The 24,260-nt window shown below is 37.1% G+C and overlaps 1 protein-coding gene across 2 annotated transcripts in view; it reads right to left on the bottom strand.

The window, feature by feature from the left end:
- The window catches only part of LOC115993862 (protein STRICTOSIDINE SYNTHASE-LIKE 5-like), a 62,007-nt gene extending 44,811 nt beyond the window's left edge, over positions 1-17,196 (bottom strand). The window contains exons 1-4 of one of the 2 annotated variants that reach the window (XM_031117841.1): positions 16,582-17,181; positions 7,138-7,445; positions 6,610-6,742; positions 4,756-5,298 (exon numbers count right to left, since the gene is read on the bottom strand). In XM_031117841.1, coding sequence (XP_030973701.1) covers positions 5,020-5,298; positions 6,610-6,742; positions 7,138-7,445; positions 16,582-17,040 — 1,179 coding nt within the window. In that variant the 5' untranslated portion in view covers positions 17,041-17,181 and the 3' untranslated portion in view covers positions 4,756-5,019. Of the gene's footprint in view, positions 1-4,755; positions 5,299-6,609; positions 6,743-7,137; positions 7,446-16,581 lie in introns of those variants that run through there. The other variant, XM_031117842.1, reaches the window with a different exon arrangement.
- Between the last annotated feature and the right edge of the window lie 7,064 nt (positions 17,197-24,260).

Consider the following 24,260-nt stretch of genomic DNA (forward strand, 5'->3'; position numbering starts at 1 on the left):
CTTTTAAATTTCTTAAAACTTATGTCCACTAAGTTTTAACCAAGTTAGTGTTTGAATTGCTTAAAAACATTTATAATAGAGTTTTGCCAGAACAAACGATATGCACGAGCCAAATTTAATTGTTAAAACAAAAAAAATTATGGTTGATAATTAGTATATACACAGTTGAGGTAGAAACAATTTAGTTTAGTCATCCTGCAATACACTAGGGATAAACGCTCTGAGCATGTGTGAAGTTCAAAGAGGGATATGATGATGTTGATCCTCAAGAAATAATCAAGTTTTGTCAAGATCATTTACCACATTACATGGCTCCTCGGATTGTCATTTTGAAGATTTGCGAAAAACAACAGGAAAGATACAACAGTTTATTTTGAGAGAAAAAGAATGGCTATGGGCAGCCTTTCTTGGGGAAAAAAAAAAATATATATATATATATATATATATATATATAGCAAGGCTTGTAATTGTAGCATGTTAATCTTCACGAAATGTAAATTTTCATTATATGTTTTATAATAAATGCTAAAAAAATTCTATTTAGTCACTAAAGAGCTTTAAAGGGGTCTCTAAAGTTTAAAATAGTCTAAGGTTAAAACTAAAATTTGTGACTTTTAGAAAAAAATCTCTTCAATTTACTATTTAACGTTTATAAATTCAAAACTTTAAAACACTATTTACTATTAATTCGCTAAGCACTCAAATTGTTAGAGAGTTTTTCAGTTAAAACTTTATGTTACAAAAGCTTTTACAGTTAAAACTAAATTTCCTATAGCAGGTACACAATATCAAACAGGCACATGTAATTTCCACTTTCTACAATAATGCCAATTAAGCCAATCATACAGAACCTCCAACCTCTCGAGTCTCATCCACCATATGATAGAGGATTGTTCCATAAGACGGTCTCATGAGATGCTTATTCGACACTAGGTGTTAGAACCATATAGAGTTTTAGTTTATGTATGGCAGTATATCCCAATTATTTTAAGGTACTCTCAAGGGGTGCTGTAGCAACAAGTACTTGATCTTGTTCTCAGATTCTCATGTGGCGGCTTGAGCAGGATATTGTTTCAGGTTGAGGAGAACAATGTAGGGAAGGACAATTGAACCACAGTACAAATGATTTCCTATCTTGATCCCACTTGAAACCAATGCCAATCCAGGATCTTAGTAATGGGCAATCGGATTTCCTGCCAAATCAATGGCTAAAACCTCACCAGTCTTCTCCATATGTGGTTTTCCTATGTACTTCTCCATGATTATTAGAATCTTCCGCATGAAAGGGTATCTGAATGCTATGGTGGGGTTTGGATTGGGCGTCTGCGTTTACAAGTTTGCGTTTTTTGGCTTTTTTTTTTCTCTGCACGTGAACAGTAATATCACATGATTTTACTGTGCAATAGACAAAAAACACTGTTCACGCATTGTTCATATACTGTTCACACACTGTTCATGGATCCCACGATACTATTCACACATTTAAAAATTATTTTGTTATAGTTTTTTCAGTTTTCAATTTCAGCAAAAATAAGTTTAATCCAAATATACCCTACATCCAATTCAAGTATATGTCCCTACCAGTATTGCACACAAAAAGTAATTCAAGAAAAAGATGTTAGGAGTACTTAAATTCATCTATAAAAAAAAAATTAATATTTGCATTACTCGATTTGGAAAACAAGAATGAATAAAGCTCATCAGATATTTTTTTTATGGTGATTAGACAATTGACTCACATATATTATATATACACATGATCCAAGTCAAATCGTCAAGTGGCAGAGGAGCCGGGTTGAACATGTCAGGTTGGTACTTTTTACAGCTTTATCGCCGCTATAACGGGACCAATGCAACATTAAAAATTAAAAATAAAAATTAAAAATAATAATAATAAAAAGGGGCCCATGAGCTTTTTCGTTTGCTGGTAGTGGCCTTCATGGAAATCTGAAGAGCTCTATCAAACTGTTTTTTGGCTGAAGAGCTCTATCAAACTTTTTACTTGTCCCCTGCCATGGTTTTTTTTATTGAAGTTGTGATGTACCTTCGTCTTTGTATTTGTATTAAAATCTATTTCTCTCTCCTTATATGTATTTATTTCTTAAAAAAAAAAAAAAGTGCCACAAGATGAACTATTCAACTATTATATATAGTTTTCCACTTTATCAGTGTCAGCTATCAAGGTAGTTATCTATACTATTATTTAAGGAATTTTTCCTGTTTGGATTTCTCATTTTTTTTTAGTTCAAAAATGCTACTACATCTCTATATTTAAGTAGAGACAAAACTAAAGGATAATCTGATAAAAATGCAACTCCAACTTCCACTAAAACATTACCTAAAAAATATGATCACTCTCCTGTTAATTTTTAAATTACTTTATCCATTTATAAATTAGATTCACAAAATAAAATTTATATATAAAAAATAAAAACATAGTTTTTTTTTTCCTAAAAAACAACTCTCCTGTTAATTTTCAAATTACTTTATCCACTTATAAATTAAATTCACAAAATAAAAATTATATATATAATAAAAACATAGAGTTTTTCTTTTCTTTTTTTTGCTAAAAAAAAACCCTCATCGCATGCGTGAAATGCGTGTGATGAGGCTAGTTTAAATAAATTCTCTGTGCAAATAAATATAATATAATTTTGTTAATGTAAGAAATAATAATCTGATTGATTCGAATCTTATGTATCAATTAAAATAATTAAATTTCCATAAAATATTAAAATAATTAGAATAGAAACATTGAAAGCTTGGGTTTGGCATTGACTTAAAAAGCTTCTTTTTTTCTTTCTTTCTACTTAGCTTATTTTTGCTACTATTATGAGTCTGATTGCATTTTTTAATACTATTTATGGGTCCTACTGTATTATTTCAGTTACTTTTTAGTTTTATTTACAATACTTTCAGCAAAAAAATTTCAATTTCAGCTAAAGAAGTTGTTCTTAAAGTGCCTCGTAGGTCAATATATACAATTTTAGTTTAACTTTTAGAGTTATAGTATTATAAATAAATTCACAATTTTTGCCACAATTCTTTTACGTGGTAGATTAATTACAACTAGCTCTGTTATTAATTTTCAAATAAATCCACTATTCTTTTTCTCGATCAATCACAGTTAGCCAAGAGTTAAGACATTTTTTTTTTTTTTTTTATAACTATTAAGTTTTAACAACTAGTCAGAATAGACGACAAAAAACGAAATTTGATCAAACAAAGAGATTTTTTTGTTTTGTGAGAAACGACAAAGAAAGAGATATGATCAAAAGACTATTAGTGAGAAAGCAAGAAATAATGGAATTTTGCTATTGAACCCCCTAAGATACAATAATTTATTGCCTACTTCATGGTTGAAACTCTAGATTTGTTTATGCGCGCAGGTTGCAATCCTAGCCCTTAATGTCCCAGCAATGCATGAGCTACATTTCGCAGTTCCAATGATAGGAGCTCTTCTCTATACATTTGATACACGTTGTTAGGTCCATACCGTATGTATTAGTGTTGGCATTGTGACGAATTATGAGTGTTGTGTTTTGGAATTGTAATTCAAGATCAAAACAATGACCCAAGATCAGCTTAAAAAAGCAAATTTTTGGTGACTTCGATCAAGTCTTGATATCAACCTCGATTCTAGCCTCAACCTATCAAGGTTCTTGGAACTAGATTCGTAAAAGGCCTAATATTTGTTTCAGCCCAATTCAAACATGGGATATAAAAAGAACATTATATATAAGTTGGTCTAAGAGTGTTTTTTTTTTTTTTTTTTTTTTTTTTTTAAAGGAGAGAAAGCTATGTTTGTGAGTATAGGATTTTGTAACCAAGATTATCCTAATTTCACCATACCGAAGATATCAAAGTAGATTTGAAAATTAGTTGGTGAAGAAGTTGAACTGTTGTCAATCATAGATTTCTTGCTGTAAAGAAAACCTTCAAGTGGTCCTTGGAGTCGTGTCGGAAGTTCTAGTCGTGGTCACAAGTGCGTCATCCATGGAAGCAATTCATATGTTGAAAAGTCCAAATGTTCTAGTGCAATGAAATGTTTTCCGTTTAAGTTGTCTATGGGAAAATAGAGTCCAGGCAAATGATTTCTTTTGATTGTAAAACTTCTTTTATCATAGTGAATTTACTTCACTGGGAAAAAGTTTTCTTGTAGTAGTTTTTCTCTTGGTTAGTTTTCTTTTAAGTTTTTCACTTCACTATTATATCACCGTCTCCATTGCGATTGATTTTGAGCAATAATTATCGAAGTAAACGACCGGTTGAATGATGTAATAATTTCTAGTGGGGAAAACAAATACACAATTGAGGTAGAAACTTAGTCATCCTGCAATACACTGGGGGATAAACACCTTGAGCATCTGTGAAGTTAAAAGAGGGATATGATGATGTTGATCCTCAAGAAATAATCAAGTTTTGTCAAGATCATTTACCACATTATATGGCTCCTCAAACTGTCATTTTGAAGATTTGCGAAAAACAACAGGAAAGATGCAACAGTTTATTTTGAGAGAAAGAAATGGCTATGGGCAGCCTTTATTGGGGGAAAAAAAATTATACAAGTGTTGTAGGTTTGTAATTGTAGCATGTTAATCTTCACGAAATGTAAATTTTCATTATTTGTTTTATGATAAATGCTAAAAAAAGGTTAAAACTAAAATTTGTGACTTTTAGAAAAAAAATCTCTTCAATTTATAATTTATCATTAATAAATTCAGAACTTTAAAATACTATTCACTATTAATTCGCTAAGCACTCAAATTGTTAGAGTTTTTCAATTAAAACTTTATGTTACAAAAGCTTTTACAATTAAAACTAGATTTACTACAGCAAGTACACATAATATCAAACAAGTAAACGCACTCTCTACTTCCTACAACAATAAGCCAATCATACAAAGCCTCTAACCTCTCGAGTCTCATCCACCATATGAGACATAAAACGATCTCAATTATTTTAAGGTACCATCAAGGGGTGCTGCAGCAACAAGTTCTTGGTCTTGTTCTCATATTCTCATATGGTGGCCTGAGCAGGATATTGTTTCAGGTTAAGGCGAACAATGTAGGGAAGGACAATTGAACCACAGTACAAATGATTTCCTATCTTGATCCCACTTGAAACAAATGCCAATCCAGGATCATAGTAATGGGCAATCGGATTTCCTGCCAAATCAATGGCTATAACCCCACCATTCTTCTCCATATGTGGTTTTCCTATGTACTTCTCCATGATTATTAGAATCTTCCGGATGAAAGGGCATCTGAATGCTATATCCAATTCAAGTGTATATCCCTACCAGTATTGCACACAAAAAGGAACAGATGAAAAGATGTTAGGAGTACTTAAATTCATCTATATAAAAAAAAAAATAATAATAATAATAATAATAATAATAATATTTGCATTACTCAATTCGGAAAACAATAATGAATAAAGCTCATCAGACATTAAAAAAAATTAAAAAAATTAAAAAAAAAAACCTTTGCATTATTATTAGTGTTAGGATTAGGAGTTACATATATGCACAGCTCTCCTATTCCTAAATATCACAAAACCATGGTTGTTTTACGTTGTCTATGGTGATTCTCCACTCACTTCAATATTCCAAAGAACCATGGGACTCCAACTTTGTCTTAGTTGATTTCTCTAAGTGATGGTTCACACTACAAAAGTGATACACATGATTTCAACAGTCTAAGAACCTCACACACACAAGGATGTGAGAAACACACTGAGAGAGAGAGGGATACTTCTTTTTATAGTAATTGTTTTTACCTTCTTTTTTCTTTCTCTCATGCATGGGGAGCTATACATAGTCACATCCCCATTGATGGCCATGCAATGGAGTAACTCTTCAAGAGTTACTCCCAAGACTAGTGAAGTAGGGTGCTGCTCCAATTAATCTTGGCATGCCCAACTGATAGGTGCCTAGATTCATAATTAGTCATGCTTATAAAATTCCTTTGAATCAACCGCAAACATTTCATATCTCTATTGTATTATTTCTTTGAATACTAGTAATTAAAACAACAAAATATCCTTTTTCATCCTCTTGCCATAATCAATCTAAATTAAGCAAGGATCCTAATTAAGTTGTGTATCTTATGCATTATTAACACAAGCAATTAATTAAAAATTGAGTCTTACACACTATGTTTACCCATGTGATTTAATATATAAAAATTATTCGTCGTACAAAGTTCTTCCATAATGTGGGTTACTATAATAAATACATTAAAATGATTAAGATAATTTATTTGAAATGAAATTCTATTTAGCAAATTACAAATGTTTAAAACACTGCTTTGATTAGAATTCTATTACCAAAAGTTACCTTGTTTTATTTTAAGTTATTTTTAATTATCTATCATAATTTTTGGCTTTGATAAAATTTCAGTCTTATACAATTTGCTACTGTCAAATAACTTGAAGGTATTTTCTTTCCCATTATCTATCTTATTGTTTAATTTCATTGATATTAGTGAAGTTTTTTCTTTAATTTACATATGAATCTTAATTAAATTATGCTTTGCACAAGCTTACTACTATTTAAAAAATATAGCTAATTTTTCCACGGAAAGTATGAAGTAAGAACTGATTTACCGTTGCCAGTGCAATCCAATATTGACCTTCTCCATCATATCGAATGTTATCAGGCAAGCCTGGTAGATGATCAATAAATTTTTCTACTCTTCCTTTTTCCTTGCCTTGTATGTCATATTTTCCACATCTTCTCCTGCATTAGCAACCCATTTGGAATAATCAAAACTTCCACTGTGCTAAACAAAAATTCAACTGTCATTAATTTTAGTCTTCGAACAATAGAAGTTGTTAGAATAACAACTAAATTCATTGTTTTCTAACGGCTTTAAGCTTTTGGGACTAATAATGATTTATCATAATATCAAAACAAGTAATCTAAGCTTCAACAGTCCGCAACATTATGCAGATCATGAGGAAGAAAGGCTTTAACGACAGTCGTGATGGCAACTTATTATAGTCTATTGAGTTCAAACTCTATCTCCAACTTCTAATTGCCAAAATATTTCAGAAGCAGTGATAATTTATCAGAAGCAAACATGAGGAGTCTAATAAAACAATTTCTTCAAAACTGAGAATCAGCAAACATACATTGGGGTTTCGCAAAAGATCACATAATTCTGATCAGTTGAGACTACTACACCATTGGCAAAGTAGAGGTTGTGGACCAGTACCTTGGTAGTTTTGGTTGCTGGATCATAACTCAAAAGTCTACCATTGGGCTTACCTTCCAAAATGTCCCAATTGGCCTTACTTAAACTATATTTATATGAAGCATCTGTGAAATAAATTATGCCATTGTGTGCTACATCTACAGCGTCTGTCAATTTGAATTTTTGTCCATCAGCCTCATCTGTCAGCAGCTCCACCACACCGTCCGCTGTCACATTTAGGAGGCCCTGTTATACATCACATTTCATTAATATAAAACACCTAATAACCATTGGTTTCTGACGACTAAGGAGCAATTAACAAGCGTGACAGTTTCTCTGTAACTTGTGCTAAAATTATCAAACAGAGATTAATTACATTAATTTGTTGAGTACTGTTATAGATATAACATTTTTTAATAATTTTTTATAATCAATTGTTACAAACAAAGAGGGGTGGGGGGGAGGGGAGGATTTAAACCCAGGTTTTTATAAAAAAAATTAGGCAATGCCACTGAACTACTAGACTCTTGATCACAACTTATTGAGTTGTTATTTAACTGTTACTGGGCTTGGCTTTTCTGGAGTACCGTGGTATTAATAACCCTCTAACTTCGTCCTTATAAGTTGTAAGGTAAATCGCAAATTAAACCCCTAAAGTTTAGGACAGGGGCGGTGCTACGTTCACGCAGGGCCACCCTAACCTGAAAAAAAAAAAAAAAAAAAAAAATTAGGGAACACCCTCAGAAAAAATTAGGAATACCCTCAGATTTTTTATTGCTAAAAATTTTGAACTAAAATCTGAAAAAAATAAATAAATAAATAAATAAAAAAATAAAATTTATAACAGAGCAAGCCCACCCAAGGAAAAAAAAGCCCAGCATCAATCCTAAATAACAGATGGTAAAGCAAACCCAACCTAAAAAAAAAAAAAAAACCCAACCTAAAGAAAAACCCAGCAGATTGTAAAGCAAACCCACGGATTCTTAAAAAAATAAATAAATAAATAAAAATACAAACCAAAACCCAATACGCTCAGCTGATTTTATCAAATGGTAAAGCAACAACTGATATCAGAAACCTAACCTAAAGAAAAACCCTCATCGGCGCGAGCGCGATGAACCAAAAGCACTGAACCTAAAGCACATCGGCGCAAGCGCGATGACGCCTCGAGTCCTTCCACCTTCCTCGCGCGAGCACAGCCACATCGGGCATCAGAGATCAGTCCGATTCGACCAACTCTTGGCCTCAACCCTCGAGTCCTTCCACGTTCCTCACCTCATGTGCTGTTGCCGCGGCGCCGCCCCTCAGGCCTCCCTCAAGGTATTTCAATTGTTTACACTCTTTTTCTCTCTTACATCTTTGCCTCTTTGGGTTTGCTGTGGTCTGAGACTCTCTCTCTCTTTCTCTTTGAACTTTAAATTCAATAAATTGACTTTACAGCTTCAGCTTTACTTTATAAATTATAACTTTATTAAATTTGCCCCTGTTTTAACTTTATTGCGTTGGTGAGTTTGTCTTTTAGTATACTGTAATTTGTGAATTTATATTGGCTCTTGTAATGACACTTCTGTTGGTGAGTTTGTCTTTAGTGAATTATGATTTATGATAGGGGTGTCCAACCAGACCCGTCAACCGATCCACCCGCCCAACCCGGCCGACCCGGACCGATAACCGGCCGACCCGACGCTGGCGACGGTCGACGGCGGATCTTTGCTCCCAAAACCCGAGACCGGCGGGTCGGTTGACGGGTTAAAGCATGGAAAACCGATTTTCAACTGACCCGACCGGAAAACGCACCGAAAATTGCTTTCTCCATCAATTGAAGTAGTTCGCCGGTCAATTTCGTCCGATCTGTCGAGATCTCGTCGAGATCTGGCCTGATCTCTTCGAGATCCACCGAGACCTCGACGAGATCTCGCCGGATCTCTTCTAGATCCACCGAGATCTCGTCAAGATCTTGCAAGATCTCTTCGAGATCGGGCCTGATCTAGTTGAGATCAGCTGAGATCTCTTCAAGATTCGGCCTAATCTCGTTGAGATCCGCCGAGATCTCTTCGAAATCCGGTCAATCAAGCAAAAATAAGCAGATTTTGGCAAAATCCGGCGATGATTCCCACAGTCCGAGCCCGACCGGAAACCGACCGGAAAACGACGACGTCCGACCATCCGAACCTTTGCCTCCGGCGGATCCAAATTTAGGAGACCCGAAGTGATCGGGTCGGTTCCGGGTTAGGCACAAACCCGACCCGGACCAACCCGTGGACAGCCCTAATTTGTGAATTTATCTAATTGGCTCTTGTAATGACTCTTGGTACCCACTAGGGAGTTAGTCTAACTGACCAAATACAGACAAAATTAAATTATGTTACCCACTAGGCAGCAGGTTGAGCCGCACATGGGGTGTACGTTACTGCACGGTGAGGTGTGTGCTACTGGTGTAAAGAAAAATAATAAAGCAACTAAATAACAATAATTAATAATTTAATTAACCAATACATTATAAAAGACAAACAAATTAAATTATGTTAGGTTAAACAATAATTAATAATTTTATAATTAATGAAACAATAATACAACAAATGAACAAATTATAGTTTATAAAAGACAAACAAATTAATGAAACAACTAAAAAACAATAATTAATAATTTTATTAATATTTCAAATAAACTTATAATTTATTGTATATTCTTTTACTAGAATTATAGACAAATATTTGATAAGAAAACCACGTACCCAATAATTTTATAGATTGTGTAATTTATACTTATAGGGGGTAAAAGACCAGTAGGCCCATGTCGATGTTTATATTGGGCCAAAAGCCCAACCCAAGAGAAAAATCTCTCCTCGGTCACGGGGAGGAAAAGCCCTTCCTCGGCCACGGGGAGAGCCCTCCTCGGCACAGTGAAGCCGAGGATGGAGGAGGCAACCTGCCACCGGTAGTGACACTCCCTATCATCCCATAGAGCGGGAAAAGTACTAAAGCAGAAAAGGACAACGAAAGTGTTTAAAGGAAAGGCTATCATTATTGCATTCAGTGTCTTGTGCCCGACACGGCCATACTTCTTTGTCCTTACAACCACTCCCAACAATTGGAGGGAGGAACTGATGGGACAAGTACCTACCCTAGAGACCTCATTCAGGAGGAAGAAAACTACTATAAAAGGGGGGTGGGGGAGGGGAAGACCCCCCAACACACAGGAGGGACCAGAAAGGGCTCCCGGAACTGTACTGAGGATCAATTCTCCCAAATGAACTCAGTCCACCTCATCCTATCAAGTAAAACACCATGATAACTGTTGTACATACACCAAAGCCTAACTCTTTGGCCCACTCTTTACAAATTCATTGTATCGGGCTCACTGGTCTAAAGTCCCACACATATTGGGCTAAATCAGAAAAGTCGGGCCCTACAATTAGCGCCGTTTGTGGGAAGAGCTTGTGCGTTGGCGAATATGACAGTTAGTCACGGTCAAGCTCCTATCAACAAGAATCCCTCGAAAGGATCATTTTGGCAGTGGTGCGAGTTGCGCGAAAGCCCCCCATCATTCCCAGGAACACACCGCCATTATCATGGCTCAGCCTTCGTTTTGGGTCACGCTTCGAAGTGTTCACTACGAGGGGAGAATCGCTAGACAGCGCTGTTCAAAGTGCTTCGGACGTCAGATATGCATCCTCATGCACTTGTCAAGGGGCTAACTCTTGAGACCCCTAATATTCCGGTTCACTGAATTCCCTACAACAAAGAAGCCAAGGGCTAAACCGAAACCTTTTGAAGAACCAAGGTCTTGCATGGTCCTCGGACCCAAACTTATAAGGAAACTGGACACTCTAACGGCCAAGTGCTAGACAGAACCAAGGTCTTGTATGGTTCTCGGACTTAAACCTATGGGGAAACTAAACACTCCAACAACCAAGTGCTAGACAGAACCAAGGTCTTGCATGGTCCTTGGACTCAAACCTATGGGAAAACTAGACACTCCAAGAGCCCAAGTGCTAGACAGAATCTAGGTCTTGCATAGTCCTCGGACTCAAACCTATGGGGAAACTAGACACTCCAGGAGCCCAAGTGCTAAACAGAACCAAGGTCTTGCACGGTCCTCGAACTTAAACCTATGAGGAAACTAAACACTCTAAGAGCCCAAGTGCTAGACAGAACCAAGGTCTTGCATGGTCCTCGGACCCAAACCTATGGGGAAACTAGACACTCCAGCGGCCAAGTGCTAGACAGAACCAAGGTCTTCCATGGTCCTCGAACTCAAACCTATGGGGAAACTAGACACTCTAAAAGCCCAAGTGCTAGACAGAACCAAGATCTTGTATGGTCCTCGGACTCAAACCTATGGGGAAACTAGACACTCCAACGGCCAAGTACTAGACAGAACCAAGGTCTTGCATGGTCCTCGGACCCAAACCTATGGGAAAACTAGACACTCCAGCGGCCAAGTGCTAGACAGAACCAAGGTCTTGCATGGTCCTCGAACTCAAACCTATGGGGAAACTAGACACTCTAAGAGCCCAAGTGCTAGACAGAACCAAGGTCTTGCATGGTCCTCGGACTCAAACCTATGGGGAAACTAGTCACTCCAACGGCCAAGTGCTAGACAGAACCAAGATCTTGCATGGTCTTCGGACTCAAATCTATGGGAAACTAGCAACTTCAAGAAAGACCTAAGCCCTAGGCAGAATGGAGGTCTCGTATAGTCCTCGGTCCCCCGGCCTTATGGGAACTGACACACAATGGTGCATTTTTGAGTGATTAGACCAGGTATAGTCATGCCTTGGTCCTCGAACCAGACACCTAAAAAAAGTTAAAAATACGAATATCATCGGAAACGCGGAAAAGGACCCTAGTACTCAGCGGCCCCCTCGAACAGCCTATTTTAGATTACACGTACTCAGGTAGTCACCCCGTTCGCAATACAGAACGTGCGACTATTATCCCGGTTAGTCCTATGTAGTTAACCTATTTAAAGTCGGCATTGTTGTGCCCGTGGGTTTCAATAAGCTCAAAGTAATAACTCTTTACCGACAAGAGCATCGGTTTTAAGTACGGTTCGAAAGAAAAGACACCAGCACATTCATTCACAAAGTAATTATTGCAGAAAAGAAAGAATACATAAAATACGATAAAATCATATTTTATTAGATAAAGAGATAGTACAATATACACAAAAGGGCTTAGACAAGCCTATGTCATAAGTTAACTATAAAAAAAATAAATAAATAAATAAATAAGGGAATACACAGGAATGATAAATCCTGCAATTTTGCTCTAGCAACGACTAAGCAAGCCTGGGTGGCACTAGTGATGGAAGAGAAAAATAAGCAGAGGCACCTGGTCCACAACCTTGCTCTAGCAGCGACTAGGCAAGTCTGGATGGCACTAGTGATGGAAGAGAGGAAGAAGCGGGGATGCCAAATCCCCATACCTGCTCTAGCAGCAATCGAGCAAGCATCGTTCTAGCAGCAATCGAGCAAGCACGGATGGTACCGGAGATGGGAAGTCCAAGCCCTCACGTGCATAACATACGGCACCGGATGGAAGTCCCATTGTTGTCGCACCAAAAATCTGATGCGACCTCCACCTGCTTCGGATTTTGGCTGAAGGAAGAAAAGGCTCCTCTCTTGCCTTATTGAGGGGAAGAAATGTCTTGAGCCTTTTTCTTCCTTGCCCTGACCGTGCCATTCTGAACCTCGAAGATACCCAAGGCTCCTAAAGAGGGTGTGGTTCCTTCACCCTCACCCTAGCCTTGACCATTCCACCTCCTAAAGCTCAATCACACTGGTAATGGGGACTTTGGGAACAATTGGAGAGTTAGGAATCTGAAAAGCTCAAAGGGTCTGCAGATAAAGGAAATGACCTCCCACCGTGCTTCTTATATAGGAGGCAAACCTGGTGACAATCAATTCACCCAAATCTCCAAAAAGGAATTACAAGCGAAATAAATCTCGCTCAATTTCCAAAGTGATCTTCAACCGTTGAATTTATGTCACCTTGTGAAGGGACCCTCATTAAAGCACGTCGTGTATACCGAAGCGACAGGGACGCGGCTTGGATAGATCAGAAAAGAATGTCTCACAGTCGGAAACGCGCCTTAGACAAATGAAGAGACTCTGGCCTTTAGTGGAGGGCCTGACGTGGCAAGCCGAGACAGAGGCCCGATGTCACCAAAACCCTCCTCTCCGCCCGAGGAGCCGGACAGCAGGATTTTGAGGGGCTATTGTGGGGGGTAAAAGACCAGTAGGCCCATGTCGATGTCTATATTGGGCCAAAGACCCAGCTCAAGGGAAAAATCCCTCCTTGGTCGTGGGGAGGAAAAACCCTTCCTCGGCCACGGGGAGAGCCCTCCTCGACACAGTGAAGTCGAGGATGGAGGAGGCAACCTGCCATCGGTAGTTACACTCCCTATCATCCCATGGAATGGGAAAAGTACTAAAACAGAAAATGACAACGAAAGTGTTTAAAGGAAAAACTATCATTATTGCATTCAGTGCCTTGTGCCCGACACGGCCATACTTCTTTGTCCTTGCAACCACTCCCAACAACTGGAGGGAGGGGCTGATGGGACAAGTACCTACCCTAGAGACCCCATTCAGAGGAAGAAAACTACTATAAAAGGGGGTGGGGGAGGGGAAGACCCCTCAACACACAGGAGGGACCAGAAAGGGCTCCCAGAACTGTACTGAGGATCAATTCTCCCAGATGAACTCAGTCCATCTCATCCTATCGAGTAAAACACCATGATAACTGTTGTACATATACCAAAACCTAACTCTTTGGCCCACTCTCTACAAATTCATTGTATCGGGCTCGTTGGTCTAAAGTCCCACACATATTGGGCTAGATCAAAAAAGTCAGACCCTACAATACTTCTTAAGGAACACCCTAAGAAAAATTCCTGGAGTTGCCACTGTTTGGGGGTGTTTGAATTTTACACCCTAAAGTTTCAGAATTTGAATTTTACACCCTGACATTTTAGAACTTGGATTTTACCCCCCTAAAGTTTGGGGGTGTTTCAATTTTATACTCCCAAATTCTAAAACTTTAAGATGTAAAATCCAAATAATCCCAAATTTTAGAGAGTAAAATCCAAATACCCTTAAAATATAGAAGGTAAAATACTTAATATCCTACAAGTCTGTTATTCCCTTCTAACACCTTGTATTAATTGCACCACCTCATAATGACTGCCTCATGGAAATTATTGCACAATGGAGTGTTTGGGTAATCAATGATAGAGATAAATAGTAACTAGAGAGTAGAGATGGAAAAAAAAGCATGAGGAACAAGGGAATTTTTAAATGGTGTTAAGTGATGTTTATGCTTATGAAAAAAAAAAATTATTATAAAAATATGTAATACATGGCATTAAATTAATCCAAACCTTACTGTAGTTTTGTATTTTATCATATTCCTTTTATATATATATATTTGTTGATAAGTAAGAAGAAAATATGATTACTCAAGGAAAAGCAAGAAAAATACAAAGAGTTCGATAGTAACAAAAACACTATGGAAAACAAATAGACACAAACAGCCACTAAGCTATTCTAATAGACAAAAGAAAATCCATAAGGGTAGAACAATATGAGAAACCCCAACACCAAGACCAACCAAAGAGGGTCCGTTGGCATAAATTTAATAACTGAACCACAGTTTTCCCTCATTCTCAAAAGACCGCCAATTCCGTAGTCCCGTTAAATAGTAATAGTACAGTACTCTTAGAAAAAACAAAGACCGTTTGTTCTTTAAATAGTACAGTACTCGGAGAAACAAAGAGTACTGTTAATAGTTTCTAGCAACGTGAACAACCTCGGGAGAGGCTCACCTCCCGTTTGAATACCTCCAGTTTTCTCCCGTTTTTAAGTAGATGAGTGACACGTGGAAAAATAAAACATCTAACGGCCTTAAAAAATACACGGCAACCTTAGATTTTTTTTTTCTTTCCAGTTTCCAACATCACGTTCTGCTCTCTCTCTCTCTCTCTCCAATATCACCACCAACAAAGCCTAGGAATTTGCCGGAGACGAAAAGTCATAACACAAAGCAAATAGATCCAGGCGCCTCAGTGGTGGAGATTCGCCGTGGCCATTGTTGGAGAACGACGCACTGAAGCAGCGGCTAAAGGCGACAACGAGTCGATCGGTGGTCAGAAAATTCGGGCAGCACGTGGCGGCCCGTGAAGTGGAACATGGGGACCGGATTCCTGGGTTTTGCATATCGGAGGTTGGTTAAGGGATCTGTGGTGTTGGTTTTGTGAAGGGAATTATGAAAACTCATAGATCTGATGGGAGGCTCGGATTGCTCATGGTTTTGTACTTGCAACGGCTGTCACTTTTAATGGTGGCAAGGCAACGGCAGAGACTTGGCGGCTTCATGGGTCACAGTGGTGGATTTGTGTTGCCGGTGACTGTGTGATTTTTTGTGAAGGAGAGAGGCAAGAAAAAAATGAGAAAGTGATGGTTTTTATTTCTAACCGTTGGATTTTTATTTTTCCACGTGTCACTCATCTACTAAAAAATGGGAGGAAACTGGAGATATTTAAACGGGAGGGGAGCCTCTCCCGAACAACCTCATCACCGACAAGAGAGACGTCAAATGGTCTTTATCAAAAAAACAAGAAGAAGAAGAGAGAGTGGTCAGATTGAGATCAGGTACCATACTTTTTTTTTTTTTTTTTGATCAAAGGTACCATACTTGAATATATAGTATCAGTGGGTTACATTTTGTTATTTTAATTTAAAATATTTTTATAAAATTAATGTCAACAGCATAAAACCTTTTAGAGGTGGTAAAATTTCATATATTTACATTTTTTAATGATTTAATATATCCAAGGTATTTTTATTAAATTTTACTTAATTTAAATTTCTTAATAACCCATCTAAAAAGAATTCTTGAAGTCACCACTACATATGAGAGGCAATTAAAACTTGTTAACTCAACTTGTGTGAAAAATCTTGTCTACGTAGCATTCCTCGTTAAAAAAAAATACACATTGTTAGTAATCGGTCATTGTATGCATAAACTGAATCTTAATTTTTTTCAGCATTTCTTGGTAGTTGAATATAAATTTTCATTTCTTTGTTGATTAAAATTTTTAAATTGAATATATATATTCTAAAATAAAACAACATCAAATACAATAATCTATTCACTTCCTTTTGAGAAAAAAAAAAAATATATCTAAATTGTAATCTATAAAATAAAATTAACAACATACTTTGATCCTGAGAGAAAAATTAACACACGTATCTTATATCTATGGTTATGGTAGATTTATTATTCAATTTTTTTTTTCTAAAGAAATATTAATCATTCAAATTTAAGATTTAAAATAAAACATTATATACTTAATCTAAGAATAAATGACCACTCACCTTTTCAGTATCAGCAACGATAAGTTCATTGTTGTGACCAAAAGCGATTCCCAAGGGTCTCCCACCGGTGTTGATCCATTTCTCCACAACCGAGTCAGCCGCCGAGTCGTTTACAGTGACTCGGCTGATCCACCCGTCAGCACAGCCGGTGTAGATGACTCCTGACTTGGCATCATAAGCTACATCTTCTGGAGCTATCAAATTCCCAACACCCACAAACTCAGACACTCTGAGCATGTGGTCGTTACATGCTGGCACGGTTATGACGTGCCCAGTCAACTCGTCAGGTGGCAGAGGAGCCGGGTCGAACGAGTCGAGTTGGTAGAGCAATGTCGCCGCCACAACGGGGACCAATACTGTGACTAAGAAAGTGAAGGGCCATGAGCTTTTCTGTTTGGTAAAAGTGACTTTAGAGGGTCTGGGTAGGGAAGCTGAGTCGGGATTTTTTGACTCGTCCATAGTTTGTGGAACTCGGTGATTGACTTTGTTCTGTTTCAGAAGATAGTAGTAGTACTTTTCATTAGTGTGAGAGAGCTTTTCGAGGAGAGCTACTGACCTTAGAGATCTAAACCTTGTAATACCGAATATCACTCAGTTTAATCGGTAAAAATTTTGAAAATATTACTTCAAATGGTAAGGTTTATGTTTCTCAGAAAAAAAAAAAAAAATGGTAAGGTTTATTGTGCTTGAACAAGTAATCCTTGGCATCATATGTTTGTAACACTTTCATGTCTAAAAAGTTTTTTAAAAAAATGGGTAAATTTCTTGTTATTGAATAAAATATTTATAATCCAAACTCATTTATTATCTTAACCTTTTTTATTTTTTTATTTTTTTGAGAATCACTATCTTAACCTAATTATAATCATTTTGGAAGGTTAAAACCTTAAAATAAAAACATGGAAAACAACGTCAAATTAGTTTTCTTTGTTTGTTGTTTGTTTTGTTTTTTTTTGTTGTTGTTGTTGATAATTAGGGATGGCCATACCCATTAGGTAATGGATATCCAACCCTACCCGATCCAAATGTTCTGGATAATACCCGGTTCATCATGGGTAGAACTTAACCGGGTAGGGTTTGGATATTACCTGAATTATTCGGGTAGGGTATGGATATTATCCAAACCCGACCCGTATTTAAAAAAAAAAAAAAAAAAAAACTCTCTCTCTCACTGTCACTCAGACCCTCCGATGAGAAACCACAACAACAACAACAACAGCAATCACAATAACTACTGGGAGGAGAGATTCAACGGAAGAGATTTCCTATTGAAGCAGTCGTACTTGTTTGGATTCGAACGGAATTTAGCGTCGGAGAGGATGGTGATGGAGCTGGCAACAACGTCACCATGGCAGTACAGAAGAGGAAATTTCTGGAGCAAACGACCATCGACGTTTGGATCCATAACAAAGCCTAGAGTTTTCTCATTTCGCTACTACAGAGGAATGAAATCGCCGTTTTTTCGATGAAGAGGATTCTTCCAGTTGTCGGAAAGATTCGCCGGCTCTAGCAACGGTGTCGGAGGCGGATCATCAAGACGAATGAAATCAACGGCGAGCCCGATGTTCATGAGATCTTCGGTGGCCGTCGCCGGAGCAGCAGCGTTCTCGTTGAGCCAGTTACGATGTGGAGATCCTGAGGCGCTACTGTCACCGGACAGATTCAACAGTAGGTAAGATTAACAGAAATAGTAACAGACCAACGGTGTCGGAGGCGGATCATCAAGAAGAGTGAAATCAACGACGAGCCCGATGTTCATGAGATCTTCAGTGGCCGTCGCCGGAGCTGCAGCACTCTCGTTGAGCCGGTTACGATATGGAGATCCTGAGGTGCTACTGTCACCAGATAGATTCAACAGGTGCTGGAAAAAAATAGTAACAGACCAAAGAGTGGGAAGAAATATACGTGGAGGGGTAATAATTTAAGTTAAAATGTTTTGGATTTAAAAAAAAAAAAAATTAAATGGGTTTCGGGTAGAGTATGGATATCCGTGGATAATATATCCGGGTAAGATTCGGGTATGGATATTAATGGGTATTAATATTCGGGTATCCATGGATAAAATTTTCGGGTAGGGTATAGGTATACCCGATCCATACCCTACCCATGGCCATCCCTATTGATAATCACAACGTCAAATTAGTTACTAACAATAATTATAGGTGGAACCCTTTGGAACCTACCCGTATCAAATCAACTAATAAAGAAAACAATATCAAATTATAAACTCGGCTTCGTGCTAGCATATTTGGCTTAGCTGTCAGTCCTCAACCCCATTTAAAAATCATAAACTTGGCTTTGTTTTAACATGGTTGCCGACTTCTTTTTTTTTTTTTTTTTTTCATGGTTGCCGACTTGCCGGTTGGCTTCATCCAAAGTAACATTTATTGGCGACCTTTCGAGTACATCTAGGGCTCCACCCTATGAATTGACTACAATCTGTCAATATCAACTGGCATTTTTTTTTTTTTTTTGAAGAGTGCATTCATTTTTTTTTCCTACTTATGTTTAAATGTTGATTATAATTTTTTCTATTTATGTTTAAATATATATATATATATGAGTCCGATTAATGTATGCTCTTAGGGTACACATTAAGTTTTTTATTTTTAAAAATATTTTCTTGAGAATTGAAAAAATTGTCATTATTTTTTCAATTCTCGAGAAATTTTTTTCTAAAAATAGAAATGGCACACATTTGTAAAATTCTATATATATATATATATATATAAGGTACATAAAAAAGCTTTATATTCTTCTCCAAAAATAAAGCTTTATATTTATCATATGATTCATGTCATATCATCAGAATTTTCATCTTAATTTTGAATAGAAGCTTCTCTAATTAAATCCATTACACAACGATACAAGCGAGAAACCAATTGTGCTATTAATTTCTTCATTAAAAAAAAGTGTACTAATAATTTTTGTTGACAAACATTTGAAAAAAGTGTACTATTAATAAAGACTTTTATATATATATATATATATATATATATATAGTTGGGTTCAAGTTACATCTTATATAACTTTAAGTAATGTTACACCACTTAATAATTTTATTAAATTCATATTTTGAAAATTCAACCATTGAATTACATGTTCTATATGTTCTTAACATACATGCTAATTTTCATGTTAATCGGATGTGATTTACCATTCGATCTATAAACTCATTGTGAGGGTGCTTTTTTCTTTAGCACACAGGCCCAAGGATCCTGGGCCAAATGATTGTAATTTGGTAGACTGGGTTTTGATTTACCGCAGCTAAAGGGCTGTTTAAGAATCAAGTGGTGCACAGAGCATACTTCCTACAATACACATAAACTAGCAAACGAGGATATTTGTATTAAACAACAATCAAAACAGCAAAAGTAATGCAAAACAAATAGTAAATATACAAAGTAATGGTTAGGGATCCTCAAATCAATAAGAAATACTTCATTGAATTTTCTTTATTATGATTACAGTGTGCTCACTAAGACGTGATACAAGATTCAAGTAAGCTCAAAAATTACAATCTTAGATGGCTATTCAAGCCTCTAAGACTTTCAAAGTTTGATTCTTTTTTAATCCGAGTATGTGCTATAGTGGCTGTTTCTGGGATACCGGGAGATAATTTACTAATTTCTCTGAGTTTTCTTCTCGATAGAACTTTCTCAATGATTTTGTTGTAATTTCTCTCTATCTCTTCTTCGCAATCCTTCCCCCCTTTTATAGTGTTATTCTGGAGTCCTGGGGAACTATTAATTCCCCTGTTTTGCTCCCTGGGTACCAAAGCCTATTTTGTGCCCATCGCCCAGGAGATTCAGTTTTCCCTATTCCTCATTATTTTCTTCCTTTTAGTGTTGTTTCCTTGAAAGTCCATGGCTGACTATCTATTTCAAAATTCCTCTTTCATTGCAATCTGCCATAAAGGGTCAGTGGAAACCTCACGATAGGTGTGAGGCTCATGTAGTGTAGTAAGGGTAGTGTAACAATGATAGTCAAGTAAATGTGTAGGAATAGATCTTACCCGAGTTGAGTGACGAGGTGGAATGTCTTGTGCAAGATCTTCAGGCGGAGCAGGAGCAGGGGACCCAAGCTCAGGGTTGGGGTTGGGTAGCTCGTCTTCAACCTATTCATCTTCCACATGTTCATTAAAGGGTGAACTAGGAAATGGATCAGTGATATCTAGTGGTTGGACAGAGAAGTCTACAGGAGAATCAAGAGCAACTACAGGAGGATCAGGAGCAACTACAGAAGGAATATGTGCCTCATCTGGAAAAAGATCTAAAACAGAGGAGGAAGATTAGGAGGCACGGAAGTGAGAGAGCTCGACAAAGAGGCGATGTTCCCAAAAGACAACATTGCGGGAAATATGAAGACGATGAGAGACAGGATCATAACACCGATACCCCTTTTAAGTTTCGCCATAGCCAAGAAAACAACAAAGCCTTGACCTAGGCTCAAGTTTGTTATGCTCATGTGTCTAAAGAAGAACGAAACAAGCAAAACCAAAGGAGCGAAGGCGGTGATAGTCTGAAGGTGACCCAAAAAGGCGCTCATATGGAGTTTGATTTTAGATAACAGGACTCGGAATGCGATTAATAGCATGAACAACATGAAGAGCAGCTTCGCCCCAAAAAGGAGCAGGAACTTTGGCAGAGAGAAGGAGAGCACGAACAGTGTCAAGAATATGACGAAGTTTCCGTTCAGCTCTACCATTTTGCTGAGAGGTGCCTGGACAAGTTAGTTGATGAACAGTACCATAGAAATGCAAAATAGCTTGGAAAGCATATTGAGTATATTCAAAAGCATTATCAGATCGAAAAATTTTGATGCGTTTGGAAAACTGATTTTCAACCATTTTTGCAAAATTAGAATATACTTGCAATAATTCAGAACGATATTTCATATTAAAAATCCAGCTATAGCAAGAGTAATCATCAACAAAGACAACAAAATATCGAGACCCACCAATACTAGAGACAGAGGAAGGCCCCCAAACATCAGAATGAATAAGGTCAAAGATATCAGTGGATATTGATTGACTAGTATTGAAAGGCAAAGCTGGTTGTTTTCCTAACTGGCACGAAACACAATCAAAATTTTCTGTAGACACTGAACCTAACAAACCTCTAGAAGCCAATTGTTGTACCCGAGAGGAAGATGCATAACCAAGGCGAGCATGCCAAAGTGCAAGGGAAGGAATTGAAGAAACTGTAGCAGCTGCAGCAACAGAAACAGGAGCAATAAGTGAAAGACGAAGGTTGTCCACGGGAAACATACGCCCAACTCTAGGACCAGTCCCAAGCTCCTGTCTCGTCCTCGGATCCTGCACAATACACCCAGAATAATCAAATATAATACGATAACTCAGCTCAACTAATTGTCCCACAAAAAATAAATTGTAAGAAAGGTCAGGAACATTAAAGACCCCAGGAACCGAAAGGTTGGAGGTCGAAACAGAACCTATATTATGACCAGACATTGTGGAACCATTTGTTGTGCGAATATTAAGAGGGTGTGGTGCAGGTTTGAGTTCAGAAAATAAGGACGAGTGAGGTGTCATGTGATTGCAACAAGCAGAATCCATAAGCTAAAAGGAAGGAGACATACCAGATAAGCTGAGAGAGAAGAGGAATAAGATGCATTACCAACCATACGAATGACATTGGTGATGATGTTTTTAAGGTCATCTGTGGACATGGTGAAAGTGCGTTCTAAAGACTTAGACTGTGCAGAGACAGGAGCCATTGGTTGGACACTCATAGTGTTAGCAACAGTAACAGCAGAAATTGAAACAGCTGATTTGTTATGATAATAGCAAGTCTCAATATTGTGGCCAAAACGTTTGCAAAAATTACAAAAATGTTTGCTGGATTGTCGGCGATGATTATTGCAACAACAAGAAGACCTGTCCTTATTCTTCATTTAGAAGCAAAATATGTAAAAATGGACTGCAAAAATGAAATCTACGCGAAAAACTAGGTAAGGAGCACCTGGACTGCAAAAAAGTCAACAGTCAAACCTAGTCAAAGTCAACCGTCAAAGAAAAGTCAACGGATGACGTCAGCAGGCAGACTGGTGATGACGTAAGCAGGTGTCGTCAACTAGGGCTGACGTGGCAGTTATGACGTCAGCGATGATGTCAACAGGTAACCCAGCAATGTGTGGGGCGCGTGGATAAAATTCGCTGAAACTTAGGGCAGCGCATGAAGGCGCGTGGGCCGTCAGATGAAGCCGACTCTTTCCCGAAAATGCAGATCGGAGAAAGATGATTCTAATGGTGTCAGCGGCAACAAGATCAGAGCTACCCTGGTGGCGCATGAAGTGCATGGAATAATTTGCCAAAACTTTGACCGGCGCATTAATGGTCAGAGGTGGATTTTTCCGACGACTATGTGTAGAGCGATTGAAAATCTACACAGTGATATATCTTATGTCCTAATCGGAGGTCAAAGGTGACAGATCCGATGATGGCAGTGGTTTTTGGTGTGTCTCACTTAGTCGCTTGTATGGCCTAACAGAAACATATGGTTCTGGAACTTCTTGCACATCGATATCTGAATGTGATTCAGTGATTCTCTACCCCTTGTTAAAAGATATCAACTAAAATCTCAACAAGGAGTGCAACACCTTGAATTGGATATGGTTATGTAAAAGATTTGGTTACAATAGCTGATGGTAAAACTATAGGGGAAATAGAAGCACAAGTACGATACGGTACTTATGGCGATCCGCAATATGAAAATTTTTGAAAAACTAGGATACAATACTGATGGAATACATATATTAATTAATTATAAAATATATTTTTATTTATATATTTTTATATAATTCTAAGTATTTATTTTTCATATATTGTTAAGTATATATCAACTTAAAAGTAATAGTGAAGAATAGAGTGAATCCATGGCCATTAATTAATGTTTATAATACAAGGCAAGATTCAAGAGACTAAATAAAAAATAACTAGATAAGTGTTCAACATTGAAACTAATATATGAAAAATATAAATTAAAACCTTTCCAAGTTTTGGCTAACTCTTACTATATATGGGGTTTGGGTTACAACCATATCAAAGTTGTATCATGGGTGCTAGGTGCATTGACACTTCTTCTTCTTTCTTTTTTTTAAATGCTAGGACATGCATGCAAAACGGCAAAAGTATCTAGTATGGACTTGTATTGAATACAGGTATTCAAAGTAAAAATGGAGTATATGTGCTTTTTAGATTATAAATGGGTTTTTTGTGATTTGAAATAAGGTATTTTTGAGAGAAAGATTGTGAATTTGTTTGTGTTTGTGCATTTTCTTTTGTTTCTTTTTTTTCTTTTTATGGTATATTTGGCTTTTTGAATGATTATGATGGGGTTTGAATTGTTAACTACATTGTGTTTGATTTTGGGCAGTGATTGACGAAACCAAATTTTTATATAGTTAATAGATATGGATTCAGTTTAGTTTTTCGTTTTTTGTTTTTTTTTTAAATGGGTTTTTTGTGGATTCAATTTAGTTTTTTCAATAATTATGATGGGGTTTGAGTTGTTAACTACATTGTGTTTGATTTTGGGCAGTGATTGACGAAACCAGATTTTTTTATAGTTAATAGATATGGATTCAATTTAGTTTTTTTTTTTTTTTAAATGGGTTTTTTGTGATTTGAAATAAAATATTTTTGAGAGAAAGATTGT

Source organism: Quercus lobata, chromosome 6, assembly GCF_001633185.2.
Source record: "Quercus lobata isolate SW786 chromosome 6, ValleyOak3.0 Primary Assembly, whole genome shotgun sequence".
Lineage (NCBI taxonomy): Eukaryota > Viridiplantae > Streptophyta > Magnoliopsida > Fagales > Fagaceae > Quercus > Quercus lobata.